At 39.0% G+C, this 17,296-nt stretch overlaps 1 protein-coding gene across 8 annotated transcripts in view; it reads left to right on the top strand.

Moving 5' to 3' along the window:
* Window positions 1–17,296, top strand: part of Hectd4 (HECT domain E3 ubiquitin protein ligase 4) — a 172,052-nt gene that overhangs the window by 86,127 nt on the left and 68,629 nt on the right. For 6 of the 8 annotated variants that reach the window (XM_077108967.1, XM_077108966.1, XM_077108965.1 and 3 more), the window contains exons 18-31: window positions 1,880–2,004; window positions 3,770–3,923; window positions 4,382–4,482; window positions 6,924–7,122; window positions 9,230–9,376; window positions 10,475–10,579; window positions 11,634–11,797; window positions 12,377–12,610; window positions 13,982–14,174; window positions 14,369–14,473; window positions 15,122–15,210; window positions 15,581–15,756; window positions 16,888–17,023; window positions 17,148–17,289. In XM_077108967.1, the coding sequence (XP_076965082.1) occupies window positions 1,880–2,004; window positions 3,770–3,923; window positions 4,382–4,482; window positions 6,924–7,122; window positions 9,230–9,376; window positions 10,475–10,579; window positions 11,634–11,797; window positions 12,377–12,610; window positions 13,982–14,174; window positions 14,369–14,473; window positions 15,122–15,210; window positions 15,581–15,756; window positions 16,888–17,023; window positions 17,148–17,289 (2,070 nt within the window). The remainder of the gene's footprint in view (window positions 1–1,879; window positions 2,005–3,769; window positions 3,924–4,381; window positions 4,483–6,923; window positions 7,123–9,229; window positions 9,377–10,474; window positions 10,580–11,633; window positions 11,798–12,376; window positions 12,611–13,981; window positions 14,175–14,368; window positions 14,474–15,121; window positions 15,211–15,580; window positions 15,757–16,887; window positions 17,024–17,147; window positions 17,290–17,296) is intronic. The other 2 variants (XM_077108969.1, XM_077108968.1) reach the window with 1 other exon arrangement.

The following is a 17,296-nucleotide window of genomic DNA, read 5'->3' as shown; positions in this document are numbered from 1 at the left end:
AAATCTCTGTGTATTATGATGTCAGAATTCACCATGTAACCTATATTCTTGTGAGAGGTATTAGGCCACTCATTTCATAGATCTTTATGTCATTGCACAGTAATTACCATATTTGTGACACTTTCATAATGTGTCATCCATGTGCTCCTGTCAGTCTTTTTGTGCCTTTGTTTATTTTCATCTTTTAAGAACTATAAAATATGGCACTCACAAGTGATCTCATCACACCTGCAAGATATATAGATATATGTATATATATGTTTATGTACATCTACACGCACATACATACATGCACACACATAAACACATACATACATATATATGTATATATGTAAAAATCTGATAGCATAACATTTTAAACAGTTTTGATATTTTGAATGGATTATTATAGTCTCAACCCAGATGACTTTAAAAGGTGATAATTTTATTTCAATATTGTATTAAATAATTTAATTTCTAAACCTATATAGTTCATTTCAATTTGTTATTAATTTAGGTCAGCTTCTATGTAAACTTGATCATCTGTTCCTACAGGACAAAAATTTATAGCAGTTCAAAGACTTTTTTCTAGCAGTGGTTATAACTTTGACAGATATTCAAGGTGGTTGTTTGCATTATGCAAATTTCATCTCTGTGGGAAAATTAGAGAAATCAATGAGAACTTCATTCTTCTTTACACTGTTGACTTGAACACACTGGAAAATCTCCCGAGGAAGCCAAATAAACTGTGGCAATTTGCTCTTTCTTAGTCCTTTATGCACGTGTATTGTATAAACCAGATGTGCTAGTTTGCATTTACGAGTTTGTCTCCTATGACCAGTTTTTAAACAGTGGACATGCATGAATTTTTAATTTGAATTATTGATACTATTTATTTAAATTTTCTTGCCTTGGTTTCCTAATTAGTAAAAAGGGACAATAGCATTTTGCTTATAAGGTCACTAATCCTTGCCTGGTTGTTAGATAATCACTGATACTATGAGTGTGACTTCAGGCACAGTTCAGCTCATTCTACAGGTCAAAATTCCTTTTGTTTTAAAGATAAAAGTTATTATAATAATACAAAAAAGACCTTAGGAAATTCCAACAACAAAAAAATGGGTGTTTTTTTTTTTTCTATTTGAAAGGCTAAATTTCATAAATCCTTAATTAAACCATGGAGAGAAATATAGATTCTTAGTAAAGGTAGAATAGGTTCAATTGTCTAGTATTTCTAGGGGAAAATGTGAGAACACATAGATGTCACCTAAAGTTAGTTTGGTCGTATTTTTTAATAGAAAATATTTGTAAACATTTCTATGATGTTAACTAGTGTTTCTTAAAACACTCATTGGTATTCCCAGGAATTCTTAATTTTTAATGTTTAATAGCCCATAAGCACCTGCTGCTTTAGCTGAATTTTTTAACTTGTTGAATTTTAATCATAATAGGTTTAAAATATTAAGTGAAAGGTCACTTGTACTTTTTCAGAATGTTGTGTTTTTGTCTCATTTTATCCACCGCCTATACATGTGCCTTTTACTGTTCTGTTTTTCTCTTTAGCTATCCTCATACCACCCAAGGCAATCTTCCACCTGGAGTTTCTGGGCTGGCCACCAGGCGCTCTCTTGTGCTGGATGGGATGGGAGCTAGGCCTTTTCTCCTAGGCACGCAGTGTGCTCCCTGTGAGATACTGCATATTTCTGTCCACACTCCAGACTGTAGCCTCCCAAATTAATTGCTACTGGCCATCCCAGAGGAACTTACTGCTTTGGGCTTATTTTGGCCACCTCATCATGTCATTTGAAAATGCATCATTAAATACATCATTTCGTGTTGTCATTGTGAGGGACTGTTCATCACAGACCTTAAAAATAATATTATGATGTTTTCTACCTAGGAGCTAAAAGTCAGTATTTTGGCTCTTGCCACCCAAATCCTGACTGGATGTGATGAAGTGTTGGAAATGCTACAGCAGGTCACCACTGCCCTCATAAACAGTGACATAGCAGATCGGGAGCAGAGGTGAGGAAATGGATTGGAAACTGACTTGCTGCTCTTTAGGAAGAAAAATGTGCTTATAAAAGTGAAACCTTTTTAGAATGGAACTTCAAATGTTTATTCAATATAGAGGCATTTTTGAGAGAATAGATTGAAACAGCAACTGTTTCAAAGCCAAATGCCATTCAAGTCTTTAGAATGCTTTTAGGTAAGATTAGGCCATCAGCCACATTCCAGGGCCCTCAAGGTTATGGAAAACGGCTTCCACTCTGATTTTTGGAACTTCCATCATCACTCCCCAATTGGCCTTTCTTATAATTGTCTAGCTTGGTGCCACACCCACTTACTTTCAGGAGGAGAAGTGGCTTAGTGATACAGATAATCAGCTACTGTACAAAAGATGATGTTAACATGATATCTCAAGACTTTACTGAAAGTTGATTTCTTCAAATATAGGAGTGACCAATATAGGGAGTAACCTTCCCTTCATAGAAACAAGTCCATTTCTTAGCACTTCACATTAAAATTCCTGCTATCATTTGCTATTACAAATGAATTGCGTACTATGTTTTTTGAAGATATGAATGTTAGAGATATTGATCTAAAACAATCCTGCAGTGTAACTTTTGTTTCAGTACTTTTGTGGGTTCCCACATCCTTGGTTTTCACCAACTTCCAGAGAGTAAATGGGAGTTGGGGGCTGAGAACAATCAGATAGGTGTTGCCTTGGGACTTATTAAAATATGTAGCCTGGAGACATGAGGTCTACTTCTGTGTTCAACACCAATGTCCTCTTAGCTTGGAGAATTTACATGACTTATTTCTTTCTTTGGGGGACCTGCATACTTTAATTCCTAGCAGAGGATGGGAATATTCAGAATGTGATTTTAAAGAGAAGTTAAAAATCTACTGAGTCATCCTAGTTAGAGTTGTCAAAATCATAGAAACAACAAATTAAAAATTTTTTTTTAATTAAAAAAACTCACAGAAACAGCAAATAGAATGGTGACTGTTGGTGGGGGATATTGCCTAATGGGCATAGAGTTTTTCTTTACAGAGCTGGTAGTGATGATTGCACAATACTTAATAATACTAAAATGTATACTTAATGATAGTAAATTTTATGTGTGTTTTACCACAATAAAAAGCATTGGCCCACATGAGCCTCAATTACTTGAGGCCAGGAGCGGCTTCCACAGAAAAGGCAGGTGAAGCAGTATTGTGGCCATTCACTTTATCCTTTTCAGAATCTCAGTGCAGTAAGCAGTCTGTAGCCGGCAGCCACAGAGGCCGAGAACTTTCGAGCTAGTAACCACCTAGAGCAGGCATTTGCATTTTAGAATCCATTTGTAAAATGCTTTGAAGGTGCTATGAAATGCCTTGCCTAAATTTTTTGGCCAAATCACAGGTTGAAAATGCAATCTATTAATAACTCTCTGTTCTTCCCCTCTCCCTTAGTGGTAGAAGGTAGGAAATTTGAGGACTGAATTGCCAGAACTATTTCACTAGTTCAAGGAGACATGATTAAAAGAATTTGTCAGGGCTGGGGGTGTGGCTCAAGTGGTAGCCGCTTGCCTTGAATGCGTGCGGCCCGGTTCGATCGTCAGCACCACATACAAACAAAGATGTTGTGTCCGCCAAGAACTAAAAAATAATTATTAAGAAAAATTCTCTCTCTCTGTCTCTCTGTCTTTAAAAAAAAAGAATTTGTCAGATACCGATGATATCAGGGGTTTCTCTACATGCTCAGGCATTGCTTAGGCTGTGTGTTTTCTTGAACTTTTTGTAGGTTAAAAGGCTTGGAACAAGTTACCAAGGCCACTATGCTCGGTCACCTTCTCCCAGTGTTACTGACCTCCCTGATGCACCCCAATCTGCAGACCTTGACCATGGCCGACGCCCTGATGCCTCAGCTGGTACAGCTGGTGCTCTACACCAGCCAGGTGGGACCCCCAGCACCCCACTGACCTGCTCTCCAGCCAGCCTGCATCATGGTGCAGGAGACACAACAAACATAATCACGCCTTTCAGAAACCAAGAAAAACATCCTGCTCTAAAAACAAGCTGGAGTGTTAAGGGAACACATTTTATTGTTTTTTGGATTAAATTACTGACTGTAGTCTTTCAGCAAGTTTTTGTTGTCAATAGGCTGTAAAAAGGCTAACGTACAACACAACTGAAACCTACTACTACATTTAGTCCTTGCCATCTAAGAGTAACCATTATAAATGTGTTAAATAAAATGATGTTCAGTGGCCTCAGTAGCAACGCATTTCTTAGTGAAGGAAAGCAGACAGGGATTGCAAAAAGGTGATTCAAGTGGAAATTCTGTTTGTCTCTAGTACCATCCAGGTGACTGACAGTAAGCACTTAAAGATGCACCCATGGTTTTATGTTGCAGACAGCTTTGCTGCTTAAAACCCAGTGTCCAGTGTTTGCTGAAGTGGGCTGCTTCCCATGTGGCACATCCGACCAGAAGTGTAGGCTGTTCCCCGATGAGAGGTAATGGGACTGTTGCTTTCTTTTTTTCTGGTGAAAGCCTTGTACTCCTTTTACAACAATAATTTTTAGCAAAGATTATCTGAAAAAAGGAAAAAGATACAGGGTCAAAATTTTACAGATAGAATTAATTTATAGATTTATAGAAACAAGTTAGAATAAGTTTTCCCATGAATTAAGAGATCAATTCAAAACTGGCCCCAAAATCTCATACCCTAATGATGGGGATGTAAAATATTATGATTTAGGCAAACATTTTGGCAGGGGTTGTTTTGCATTGTGTGTGTGTGTGTGTGTGTGTGTGTGTGTGTGTGTGTGTGTTTTAAAGACAGGGTGGCACTATGTTGCCTAGATTGGCCCCCAATTCCTAGGTTCAAATAATACTGTCACCTCAACCTCATAAATAGCTGGGACTACAGTAAGAGCCACTGTGCCCAGCTGGAAGTTTCTTAAAAAAATTAAATATACACCTGCCATGTGACCCAGCTGTTCTGCTTTTAGGTATGCATGCAAGAGATAAAAAAGAATAGGTTATTAGAAGATTCAACATGAAGGTTTATAAAAGCTTTAGTTAGAATAATTCATGACTGGAAACACCAAATGTCCATCAGTAGGTGAATGGATAAACGAATTGTGACATATATGTACAGTGGACTCCTACTGAGCAATAAAAGACATGAGCTCTTGATACATGCAACATGTGAATATAGGTGCATTTGTATGTGAATCTCAGAATACTTAGCTCAATGAAAGAAGCAAGATTTTTCCAGGTCACATATTATGTGTGTTAGTTAGCTTTCTGTAAATGTGGCAAAAAAAAATAGATTTCAGCAGAACAACTTCAGGGAGAAAACATTTATTTTGGCTTACAGTGTCGGTACACATGGCTTTGTTGTTTCTGGAGCTGTGGTGAGGCAGAGGCAGAGTATCCCGGCTAGGAGGTATGGCAGAGTAAAGCTGCTCACCTCATGGCAGCCATAAAGCAAAGTGAGAGAAGGGGCCAAGGACAGGATATACCCTTCAAGGACCTGCCCTCAGTTACCTACATTCTCTAACTAGGCCCACCTCTTGATGTTTCCACCACCTCTTCCTAGTGCCACCAGCTGGAGACCATGCCTTTAGAGGACATTCTTGATCCAAACTTTTAACACTATGAGATTCCATTTATATAAAGTTCTAGAATCTAAAACCAGTCTGTCTAATGCAGAAATATGATTGCCTCAAGGAAGGAGTAGCAGGATTACAAAGAGAAGAAGGAAACTTCGTGGTTGTATGCAAATGTCCAAACTTACCAAGTCGGATGCAAGTATCTATGAAACATATAATGTTTCACTAAAGCTGTGTGTAAAAGTAATTGATCAGAAAGGAAGGATTTGCCCTGTTTCTCAAGAACAGTGTGCTATCCTATTGAACCTCAGGTTGTTTCCAGTTTTACAATTATGAAAACTTTTATCTGTGCTGTCCAACACCTTGCCACATGTAGTTAGGGAGTACTTGCACTATGGCCAGTGTGACCAGGGATGTGAATTTGACATTTTCCTTAATTTAAAATTAAATGGCTGCATGTGACTAATACCTACTGTATTAGACAATACAGCTCTTCAGCTCCACCTACAGAGTTGAAAGAGAGTAAGAGAATAATTCCTTGGCAGCCAAATTTAGGACTTAGGAGTTTGTGTTCCACGAGCTCACACTCTAAAGACCTTGAGAGTTAAGTGATAGTAGGAAAAGGGCTCTCGAAGATTCCTTTCTGTAACAGCAATCACGGTGAACAGGAGTCCCATAGACTCATGGATTTTCAATAGTTGGTATGTAGAAATGAACAAAAGGCAATTTCAAAGGATTTGGAAAATGGCCAAACCTAAAAGGTTCTTTACAGTGTCTGTTTTTTCCCCTGAGTAAATGAGAGTTAGTGAGGTCTTCTACTGGGTATCAATGGGACTTAGTCTTTGAAAATAAAATAGTATTCTAAGTTTATATATTCTAAATTTATATATTACTATGTGAGTATACAGCATCTATTAGTAGCAAGGGGGAGAGACCCCTCAAATATAAGAAATGTTTAAATACTTCTTATTGCTAGTATTTAAAAGTCACAATGTGCCAAGGGCTAATGGCACACACTTGTTATCCCAGTGGTTTGGGAGACTGAGACAGGAGAATTCCAAGTTCAAAGCCAGCCTCAACAACTTAACAAGACCCTAAGCAACTTAGCAAGACCTATCTCAAAATAAAGAATAAAAGGGCTGGGGATGTGGTTCAGTGGTAAAGTGCTCCTGGATTCAATCCTTGGTAGGCCCAACCCCCCAAAAAGTTACAATGTGTTATAGTGCACTCTGTGGGAAATTTAAGCGCATTTACTGAACTTGTTTCTGTTGCGTTTCCATCTTGTTATTATTTTCTTTGCTGCTAAGCTAAGCCAATTTCTCCTCCTCTGGTTTTAGAATGCTGGAAGAAAAAGAGGAGCCAGGCTTCCTCACTGGCCTAAAGATTCCTGCCCCCTGGGCTGCTGGGAAAACCGTGGAAACAGTACACCCTGTCAGAGACAACTACAAGTTTAAAGAAACTGTCCATATCCCAGGAGCTCGCTGCCTGTATCTGAGATTTGATAGCAGATGCTCTTCACAATATGACTATGACAAAGTAAGCAAGCACTGAGTTCTTGTTGCTTCTGCCTAAGCTGATTTTTTTAGATGCTTCTTATTTTTATTTGCTGCTGGTCACCATTCCTGACTTATTTCTGTCTCCAGATATCTTTTAGGAAGACTTTCCTAAAATAATGCCTTGAAGGGTAGTGATTGAGGGACTTAAGCGCCATCACCTCTGCAGCCTAACAACAGTGTTTTAATGGCAAGTTGAAAGCGTACCTTTGTAAGCTTTCAGAAGCTTCACTCTGAGTCAAAGGGAAATTTCCTTTTATTCTACTGACTTCCTGCCTTCCCTCTGTGCTTGGGATTCCTGTAGATACCTTATGGTCATTCATCTGGAAAGGTCTTACTGCCCCATTCTTGGGGCTTCTCATGCATCTTTTTGGAAAAGGTGGAAGGGAATCAGATGTATTAAAGCTCTCTTTTATGTGTATTTACATTTTTGTTCTTCTTTGCCATTACTTCAGAGCCCACATAGATTTTGCGGAAGCGTAATCTCCAACTTGGTGGTTTTACTGTTGCAAAGAATAGGAATTGCATTAGGGGCCGAAGTATTTTCTTCTATTGATAATTGTTTAATTATAAATCATCATGTTGAACTTCTGAGGAAAGGCTAATGAAACTAAGATAACATGAAAGAACAACTAGATGATTAATAGCTTTGTACACACAAAATAGTTCTCTACACGCTATTTTTATGTAGCTAGTTAGCTGTGTGTCATCTCTGTCCTCTGTGAACTCAGAGAGGACATGTGGTCTTAAATTCCACCAGGGGAGGTTTTTAGGTTAAAAATAAAGGCTTTCCTAACTATACTTGCCTTGGAGTGGTAAAACACAAGACTGGGATTATTGATTCCCCACTACCTGTTAGTATAGTCAGGAGTCCCAGATGTCTGGAGGAGTTTAAGACTTCTCTCCAGAATTCACCTTATCTGGGAGCAAGAAGCAAGAACACGGGTTTTGGTGGACCTTTCAAAATACATATCCCATAGCATCAGTCTAGCCTGCTTCCTGGCTCCTGGCGTTAGCTACCCCCATTTCCTAGGTTTAAGTGAAGTGATTATTTAAAGTGCAAGTGGAAGAGGTTGCCATTTTAGTTGTTGTCATTTTGTTTTTCCTTTAAAAATAGTAGTTTGCATCTTCTGATGTGCGCTAAGTCATGCCTGCCGTGAACATTAGTGTTAGTGATGGAGCACAAAGAGGCTTACTACATAGGTAAAAAGTACATTTACTTTTCTAGAGGTCCCTGGCTGGGGTCAACAAAAGGGTAAGAAATCACAAAACGATAAACTTCCAGGCCTAAAGATGCAGCTTTTAGATATAAACCTGGGTGCGGTATAGGTAGTCAGAGTGCACTGCAGGGACAGGGCTTGGTGTTGACAGAAGCCAGAGCTTTGTTTCTCTTGTGGAATTGTTGCAATGCCAAATGAGCTATCAGAGTTTCTCCTCCAGATTAGGAAGTCAGCAAGCTGGACGTTAATGTGCAGCCTGTAAGGAAAAAAAGTCTTTGACACATGGAAGCTGACCTAAGAAGCAGCAGCCCCCTTTCTGGCCCAAATTTGTGTCATTTTCCTTTTATACCATTAAGCAGCATTCTAATTATATATGGCTTATTTTCAATGTGTTGCATTTTTAAAAATCCTATGTATTCATTGATTTTTTTTTTTACGTTTTTATTTTGTTGTTATATTAGATTATCATCTTTCCATCTGTATTTGCTCAGTTTATTAATTTTGGGGAGGTCTTAAGGGGTCAGACTGTACCTATTATTAATGAGTTATATGTTAATAATTAGGATTAAAAATAGCATTTGAAAAATATATATGGATAAAAAAATTAATATTTTAATGTGAGATTCCCAAGCAAATTAAAGTGTGATAATATAAAAAAGTATATTTTTATATTAATCATTGTTATTTCTCTGTGATTTTCCTGTAATACCAATGACTGACTGCTTTGACACTGGCATCAGTTATAGCTAAAAAAATCAGGAAATATTAGTTATATTATGACACCAGTGCCTGGTTTATAAATGTGTTTTTAAACAAATATTTTTTGCAGCCTTTTTATTTGTAGATGTTGTTTTTGTTTTTCTTTTACAGTCTAACAGTCTATTTTCTGTTTTGAAGTTGGTGATATATGCGGGGCCTAACACAAACAGTAGGAAGGTTGCTGAATATGGAGGCAATACTCTGGGATATGGCAGCCGTAGTGTCTTAGGAACTGGTTGGCCGAAGGACTTGGTGAAGGTATGGTATCCAGTTACGGTCACTTTCTCGAAAAGAAAAGTGACCTAGGTTCCTCAGGGACCCAAATGCCAACTATAGTCCTAGAACACATTTGTCATGGGGACTTTTGTTGAGGTGGGACCTTGCCAAACCTGTCAACTCATCCATTTCCCTTCAGAAGGATCCTCCTTTCACTTATAGGATATCAGATTCCTGTCCATTCCAGAGCTGGGATCCCTTCCTCAGATCGCTCCATGGATGGAGGTTGTCATGGCATTTTCTTCCATGTTCATTAAAAGATCTGCTAGTTCCCCAGACTTCCTGATGCTGAGTAGCCAGAACCACAGGCCACTGCAGTTTAAAAGTGTAGAGTTAATATTTTCAAACGAATTAGGGCCTTTGGAGAGAAATAATGGCCCATTCTCAAACTGATGCGATTAGGGCCATGCTTTGTAATCTGGGCCCTTGAATTACTTATTAGTATGTGCCTAGAATGTGAATATGAACTCAGAAGTCCATCAAACCCCAAAATGACTCCTAAGTCTGTTTCTAGTTCCTTATTGACAAATATTATGTACCCTTGTAACTCAGCCAGAGACAGCTGATGATCTCCAGGATGTAGTCTGGTTGCACCCAAACCCGGATCAGCACCCTCCGTGGTTGCTCTCTAATTCACTGCCTTTGCTCCTTACTTGTGGAACTGGTTCCCTATCACAGAGCCAGGCCTCCCACCACAGAGTTCTTCAGGAGAGCTTGTCATTTGCCTGCCTTCTTGACACAGTGAGGTGGGGAAGAGGCAAAGAGAGAGCAGAAAGAATAGAAATATGAGAAACTCATTAGGATTATGCTCAAGATTTGACTAATCTTTACTCTGAGCCTACTGTTGGGCAGTCATAGCCCATTTCACAGATGCCTTGTCCCTAAGGCTGCTTGATCAGAAGGGACACTTAAAAGGTTGACGTCTAAATGAGAGGGAATGAAATTTGAATCAAAAAGCAAGTGAGAAAAGGAGTGAGACATTTCTGTGGTCTTTTGGAAAGTAAATCTCTAACATTCATTGCTCTCTTGAAAGTTATATGTCTTGTTTTTAAAGTGTATTTTCCCCCCTTAAATTTTAAGGTGGAAGGAGATACAGTCACCTTCTCCTTTGAAATGAGAAGTGGCCGTGAACACAACACTCCTGATAAAGCTATGTGGGGCTTTGCGTGCACAGTTCGCGCTCAGGTACTTGAACCTAACTGCTGCTGTGGGAAAAATGTACTTTCTCCTATGTGCCTTAATTACATACATCATATTTGCCTTGGAAACAGGGCCGCTTTCCATCCATCTCTTCCATCTGGCTGAAGTAAATTACTATTAGTAATAGTTTTATGGAGTAAAATGAACTGTGACCTAAAATCAGTTCAGCAACACAGAAATAATTCATTGCTAAGGGCTCCATCTTCAAGACTTGGAGAGGTGCCCTAACTCTGGCATCTGCTCATAGGGCAAAGAAGATTCCAACACTCAGTAGAAAGGAAGTACTTGGGTTCTGTGTTTTAAGAGTAATAGGAGGGGCTGGGGTTGTGGCTCAGTGGTAGAGTACTTGCCTAGCATGTGTGAGGCACTGGGTTCCATCCCCAGCACCACATAAAAATGAACAAATAAAATATAGGTATTGTGTCCATCTACAACTAAAAAAATACTTAAAGAAAAATAAAGGTAATGGGAGTTCCACTGACCCCTTTAGTTCCTGAATTTTAAAAAATATATTTTGACTGGGAAGTTGCTTAAGTTAAACACTCTCTAGAGGGGAACTGTTTGCTAGAATGTAAGCTTCATGAGGACAGGGATCTTTGTTTTGCTCTGTGCTATATCTCAGGCACCTAGAAGAAGAGCTGTACACACAGGCCCTCAAACATTTTCTAATGAACTCAGAATAGTCACTGTAAGCATTGTGGTTTGAGCACAGGACTGAGATGACAAAAAGAAATAGTGATTTGTGAGTGGATGGGCACAGCAGGGAGGGAGCTACCGAGACAATCTGGGCTCCTTGCACATGGTTCATGCTGTGTGATATGCAGTCCTGTCAGCTATTCTCTCTCCAGAATTGTGATGCAACCTCACTCAGAGGTCATTCCAGTGCGGCCACCTACTGACGATGTTGGGTGCTGGACTTGGGTACCATAGGGATGACACCCAGTGCCACTATGAATCCCCATGGTAGGGATGGTGCAGACCAGGTCACAAGCTCTGCCGGTGTCCACTGACCAGTGTGGTTTGCCTGTCTGCATTGTAGGAGTCCTCGGAGGATGTCTCAGGAGGCCTGCCCTTTCTGGTGGACCTGGCTTTAGGTCTGTCTGTGTTAGCTTGTTCCATGTTAAGAATCCTATACAATGGACCAGAAATTACCAAAGAAGAGGAAGCCTGTCAGGAGCTTTTGCGGTCCAAACTTTTACAAAGGTAATGAAAAGGTTCAAATTGAGCTTGTTTTGCCCACAAAGAAAAAAGAACTTTATGTGGAAAACGACTTTTTATACATTTCCCTACTAATTGTGCCTATGGCCTGACCATCTCATGGGTTTTGGGTCTGAGGAATAAGAGGAAAATTACACCATGGTGCTTTCTGACCCTTGCATTACTAAATTTAAATTTATGACTTTGAAATGCCTAAGTTTTTTTTTTAATCCAAATAGTGTGACATTAAATTGAGGGATCCCCAAAAGGATGGGTTGATACATGATAAGTCAATATGATAGTGTAAATTGTAGAATCCAGGCAGTTGGTATGTGGATCTTTACCCTGTAATTCTTTCAATTTTTCTGTATGTTTAAAGTTTCAGAATAAAATGTTGGGGAGGAGGTAAATTCGCAAAAATGTGCTTTCATACATTGCTCACTTTTCTTTAGCCTCTCGAGAAGGTTTGGTGAATAAATATCTAATACATCAGCTCCTTCATATGTTGATATATGTGCAAGCAGCGAGTAGCTTTCTAATAATCTTGATCTGAGAGCATGAAGAGCCTCTTTATTATCTGCCTAGGTGCCAGTGGCAGGTGGAGGCCAATGGCGTCATCTCACCTGCCCTCACCCCAAGCCCCTCTCCACTGCCTCTGACCATAGAGGAAGACCGAGAGTTCACCTACCCTTCAGATGTCCTCGTGCCTCCTGTTGGGAACTACTTTGACCTGCCCCGGATCCGGCTGCCTCCAGGAATCATGATAAAGCTCAGGGAAATTTCTGGGCGAGCTAGACCTCAATTTAGACCAAGTATAAAGTATGTTGCATTTTTCTCTCCCCAATGGCAAAAAAAAAAAAAAAAAAAAAAAATCAACCATTTGGACTATGGAAGGGGTTATATTTCTTCTCCTGGTCTAGCAAATGAATCTTAAATTGTATGTTAACTTAGGGCTGGGGGTGTAGCTCAGTGATAGAGCACTTGCCTAGCAAGCACAGGGCCCTGGATTTGATATCCTGCTCTACCAAGAAAAAAAAATTTTTTTAAATGTTATGTTAATGTGAACTGAGAACTCCGGAGAGCTCACCCCACCAGGTAGTATTCTAGTTTGTGATTTTTCAAAGTGATCAGCAGCATTAGCATCACCTAGGAATTTGTTGGTGGTTGGGTCTCTTTTTCACACCTACTGAGTCAGAAACTCTGAGGATGGAGCCCAGTTAACTGTGTCTTAACAGGTTTCCCATGTGACTCACGAACACTAAAATTTGGCAAGTTCTAGGTTTTTCTCTGGTAGTTTGACCTTCTACTAGTACTCAGCCCCTACTTTGATTGGAGTCTAGAGTCATGTCTTCATTTTTAAAAAAATATTTTTTTAGTTGTTGATGGGCATTTATTTTATTCATTTATTTAAATGCAGTGCTGAGAATTGAACTGAGTGCCTTACACATGCGAGGCAAGTGCTCTACCACTGAGCCATGACCCCAGCCCCATGTCTTCATTTTTGATTCCTGCAAAAGTGGCAAGCATGAGGGGCTGGGGTTGTGGCTCAGCAGTAGCATGTATGAGGCCCTGGATTTGATCCTCAGCACCACATAAAAATAAGTAAATAAAATAAGGTATTAAAAAAAAAAAAAGTAGCAAGCATGAAGGCTCGCAGTTTCAAATGTATTTGTGGTGTTCTTGTTTTATGTCTGTTTTGCAGCCTTTGGCCTGCCTTCCCAGGCAAGACTGGCCACTTCTAGACAAAAATTTAGAATGGATGAAATTCAAAATGAATACAGAAAACACTATTATTTTTATTCCAAATATCCATATGCATTAAATATCAGAATCCTTAGTACTACATAAAATTAATTAGTAGCTAAATGATTCTGAGGATCTTTTTTTATCCTTAGGCCTATTCCAATTCCGATGAAAATATACAAATCATAATAAGGGGAAGCATCTTTAATTTTGATTTTTCAGCTTTATTGGCTAATAAAACTGAGTTTTATCAGTGAATATGCTGTATTACCTTCAACATACAGCCCCACAATGCACCATTGATACACGGTGTAATATTGTAATAAAGGAAATATGCCAAATATTTAATGTGTTTAAATCAATTCCTGCATTCTTCAGCATACAAAGTACAGTACTAGTAAATTGAGAGCCTGGAAAATGCCTGATTCACATCCATTGTAATCCCAGGGAAGTGATTCAGCCAGATGTGATGGAGGAAATGGTGGTATCATGTGTTATTAAGCACTTGAACTTGGTCGATGCACTGCAATCCCTAATAAATTTCCAATATCAAGAAGAACATGCTGAGGAATATGACTTACTATGTAAAATTATGGGAGAGACCTTTAAGAAACTCAATGCCATGGAGAGACAGCTGCAGGTAAGTGAAAGCTAAGATGTTTTTACCCGTCTTAAAACTGTTAGAAGTAATTTCTTTCCTGGAAAGTTAGAGAAGTTTGAAACAAGATCAAAAATTTTTAAATTACTGTTAGAAAATCAATGTCTGAAGTTGCATATTGCCCTTGTTTTCATTTTGCATCTGTTCACACACTGTTTTATTTTTGTCTCTGTTAGAGTGTTGCAGAACTGGAACAGAAGTGGCAAAGTGAGGTTGATGATGCCACGCAGGGGAAACTGGAGAACAACATGCCTTTCTTTTATGATTACCATTTTAATGAGGTGAGCAAAGGATGTGATTTACCATTGGGGCTTTGCCACTATGGAAGAGAGGCATAGCCATGTGTGTGCAGAGATAGTGTCACTTCCTAAACCGTTGAACACGCCAGGAATGCACTCATTCTTTAAAAGGATCAAATGAAAATTGATTAGAACAACATGTCAATAGTCATATATAAATAATTATTTTCAATTATTACTCTGTTTGTGTTTTGTTTTTCAAGACTTGAAAGAAAATTTTGATAATAATGATCATTTCTTTAAACTTTAAAACTAGAGTAATAATCCCCAGAGAAATCCTCAGAAAGCAACCCATGCCATTTTTAACCATTAGAATATCAAACAATAACTTACAAATGTGCTATAAGAATAGACCTATGGGGGCTGGGGTTGTGGCTCTGTGGTAGTGCACTTGCCTTGCACATGTGAGGTACTGATTTGATCCTCAGTGCCACATAAAAACAAATAAATAAAGATATAAAGATATTGTGTCCATCTACAACTAAAAAAAAATATTTAAAAAACAAAAAAGAATAGAACTATGGACCAAAGGTGGTAGTTATTCCCTGACCTTTTCTGTTCCTGTTTTAACAGTAAAACTTGGTTTCTGCAGATCTGCATACCGTCTTTTCTTGATTTTTCCTTCTTTAGAACAAAATGAAAGAACTAGAACTTTTGTGTTCAATGAAGGAAGTCTCCTTTGATGGAAATGATCTTGAAAACATGGTCCTATCACTGAGGTTAGTGATGTTAATAACTATTAAGACTAATTTATCACCTTGATGCTCAAAACAAATTGTGAAGATCTAATCTTTTGATAGATTCTTTTGTAAATGTTATACAGTCCTCAAATATTTGAGAGTTGGAACTCATTTGGTAAACTGGAAGTTTTGATTTTAAACCTTCAAATGGCAGCATAGGCATTGAGAATAGGAAGGGGAATTAAAAGTGATCAGAGTTTATAGTTACTCCCTTTGGATAAGGAAAGGGGTGGGTAAGCAATGTTGATTAGGTTTCTTTTGCTTAGTTTCCTCCCATCTTCTCTGTCATTTTAATAAAACATGGTTTGGTAAGCTAGAGGACTAAGTGCACATCAGTCTTTCTTTATAGGGAGAAGTTCCTACAAGAAGTGAATTCTCTTATTCAGAAGCCCTCTCATCCACTGGCTAAAACGAAGACATTAGTGAAGAGTCTAATGAACCGCGCTGAGCTGCTTCTGCATGTCACCATTGCAGCCCAGTCTGGTCTCACCAGGAGCATCTCGGGAACCCCTGCCGAGACACCGGGTACTCTCTAAGACCCCTTCACGGCTTCTGGTGCCACTGTGCTTATAACGTAGATATCAGCCACTTTGTCAAGAATTCACTCCAGGGTACTCCTAGAAAGAAAGAAACAAAACAGGGCAAAGGATGTATACAGGTGTTGGAGAGAGACATGTACTGAGTGTTGGTATGATCACACACCAAGGAGGTCCAGTATACTAACCACTTCCTGGCCATGTACACCTAGATTGATTGAGGTTCCTGTGTGAAGACCTGAACCACTCAGTAAGGCTTCCAAACAGCTCTTGACCTCTGAAATGGTGAACCAGTAGTATCTTCAAGACTTGAAAGATAGAATTCTATAAATTTAATTCTTCAAGAATTATTAGATTTAAGTTTTCTAACTACAAAATGACATTTCCACTTTTTAAACATTGCTTTTTCTTAGCTGGTTTTTACCTATAGTTTTGTCCTTTCCCATTTACATGTTCTTTTATAAAATAACCACTTCCTTGATATGGTTAAGGAATATCCAATAGATAGGGTCAGTCCCCTTCCAGCTCAAGTGTGATATTTACTCCTAACTATAATCAAAGGAGAGCAATCACCCAATGGCAGTTAATAAATCTAGAATTAAAAGGAGACAAGGGCCATCTCTGGAAACAATGTATCTGGATTTATTTGAATCAAGAAATTGGTGCTGGGCTGGGGATGTGGCTCAAGCGGTAGCGCGCTCGCCTGACATGCGTGCGGCCCGGGTTCGATCCTCAGCACCACATACAAACAAAGATGATGTGTCCGCCAAAAAACTAAAAAAAAAAAAAAAAAAAAAAAAAAAAAATATATATATATATATATATATATATATATATATATATATATATATTAAAATTCAACAACAACAAAAAAAGAAATTAGTGCTTCCAGAAGTTACTCCCTGTGTCCTATATTGCTTTTTATAATGTTTGTACTGAAGTGAACATTGATAGCTACAAAATAAATTGGCCTAAAACTCATCAGTGCTCTGCTAACTGGACTGATGGCTGAGCCCATTGCCAAACACCGTTTGGTAGTTCTGTGTTACATTTAGCTGTTGCTGCAGCTTCTCACACATTGGATAGCAGGAAGTTTAACCTTCTCCTCTTTTTGTTCCAGCTTGTAAATCAGCTTCTGAAACAAAGGTGATATCTCATGCCGTCCGGCAGCCTGTTTTTCTCCGTAGTATGTCGGCTCCTTCTGACCTAGAAATGATTGGTAATGAAGATTTGGAATTTACTAGAGCAAATCAGAGGTAAATGGCTAATGGCCAGGGTTGGATTCCCACATGCTGCTGAATGTGTTGATTGAAACAACACCCCCTCCCCCTCCCCACCACGTATCTTGTTTGACCCATGGCTGGTTTGTCTCTCCTGTAGGCGTCGACATGTGACCAGCCACCGCAGCAGCTCCTTTACACTCCTGCAATCGTTGGCCATTGAGGACAGCAGGGACAAGCCCACCTATAGCGTCCTGCTGGGGCAGCTGTTTGCTTTCATTGGCACCAATCCCGACCAAGCTGTATGTC

This window comes from Callospermophilus lateralis, chromosome 1 (assembly GCF_048772815.1).
Source record: "Callospermophilus lateralis isolate mCalLat2 chromosome 1, mCalLat2.hap1, whole genome shotgun sequence".
In the NCBI taxonomy this organism is placed as follows: domain Eukaryota; kingdom Metazoa; phylum Chordata; class Mammalia; order Rodentia; family Sciuridae; genus Callospermophilus; species Callospermophilus lateralis.
This window is presented reverse-complemented; position numbering and strand designations above follow the sequence as displayed.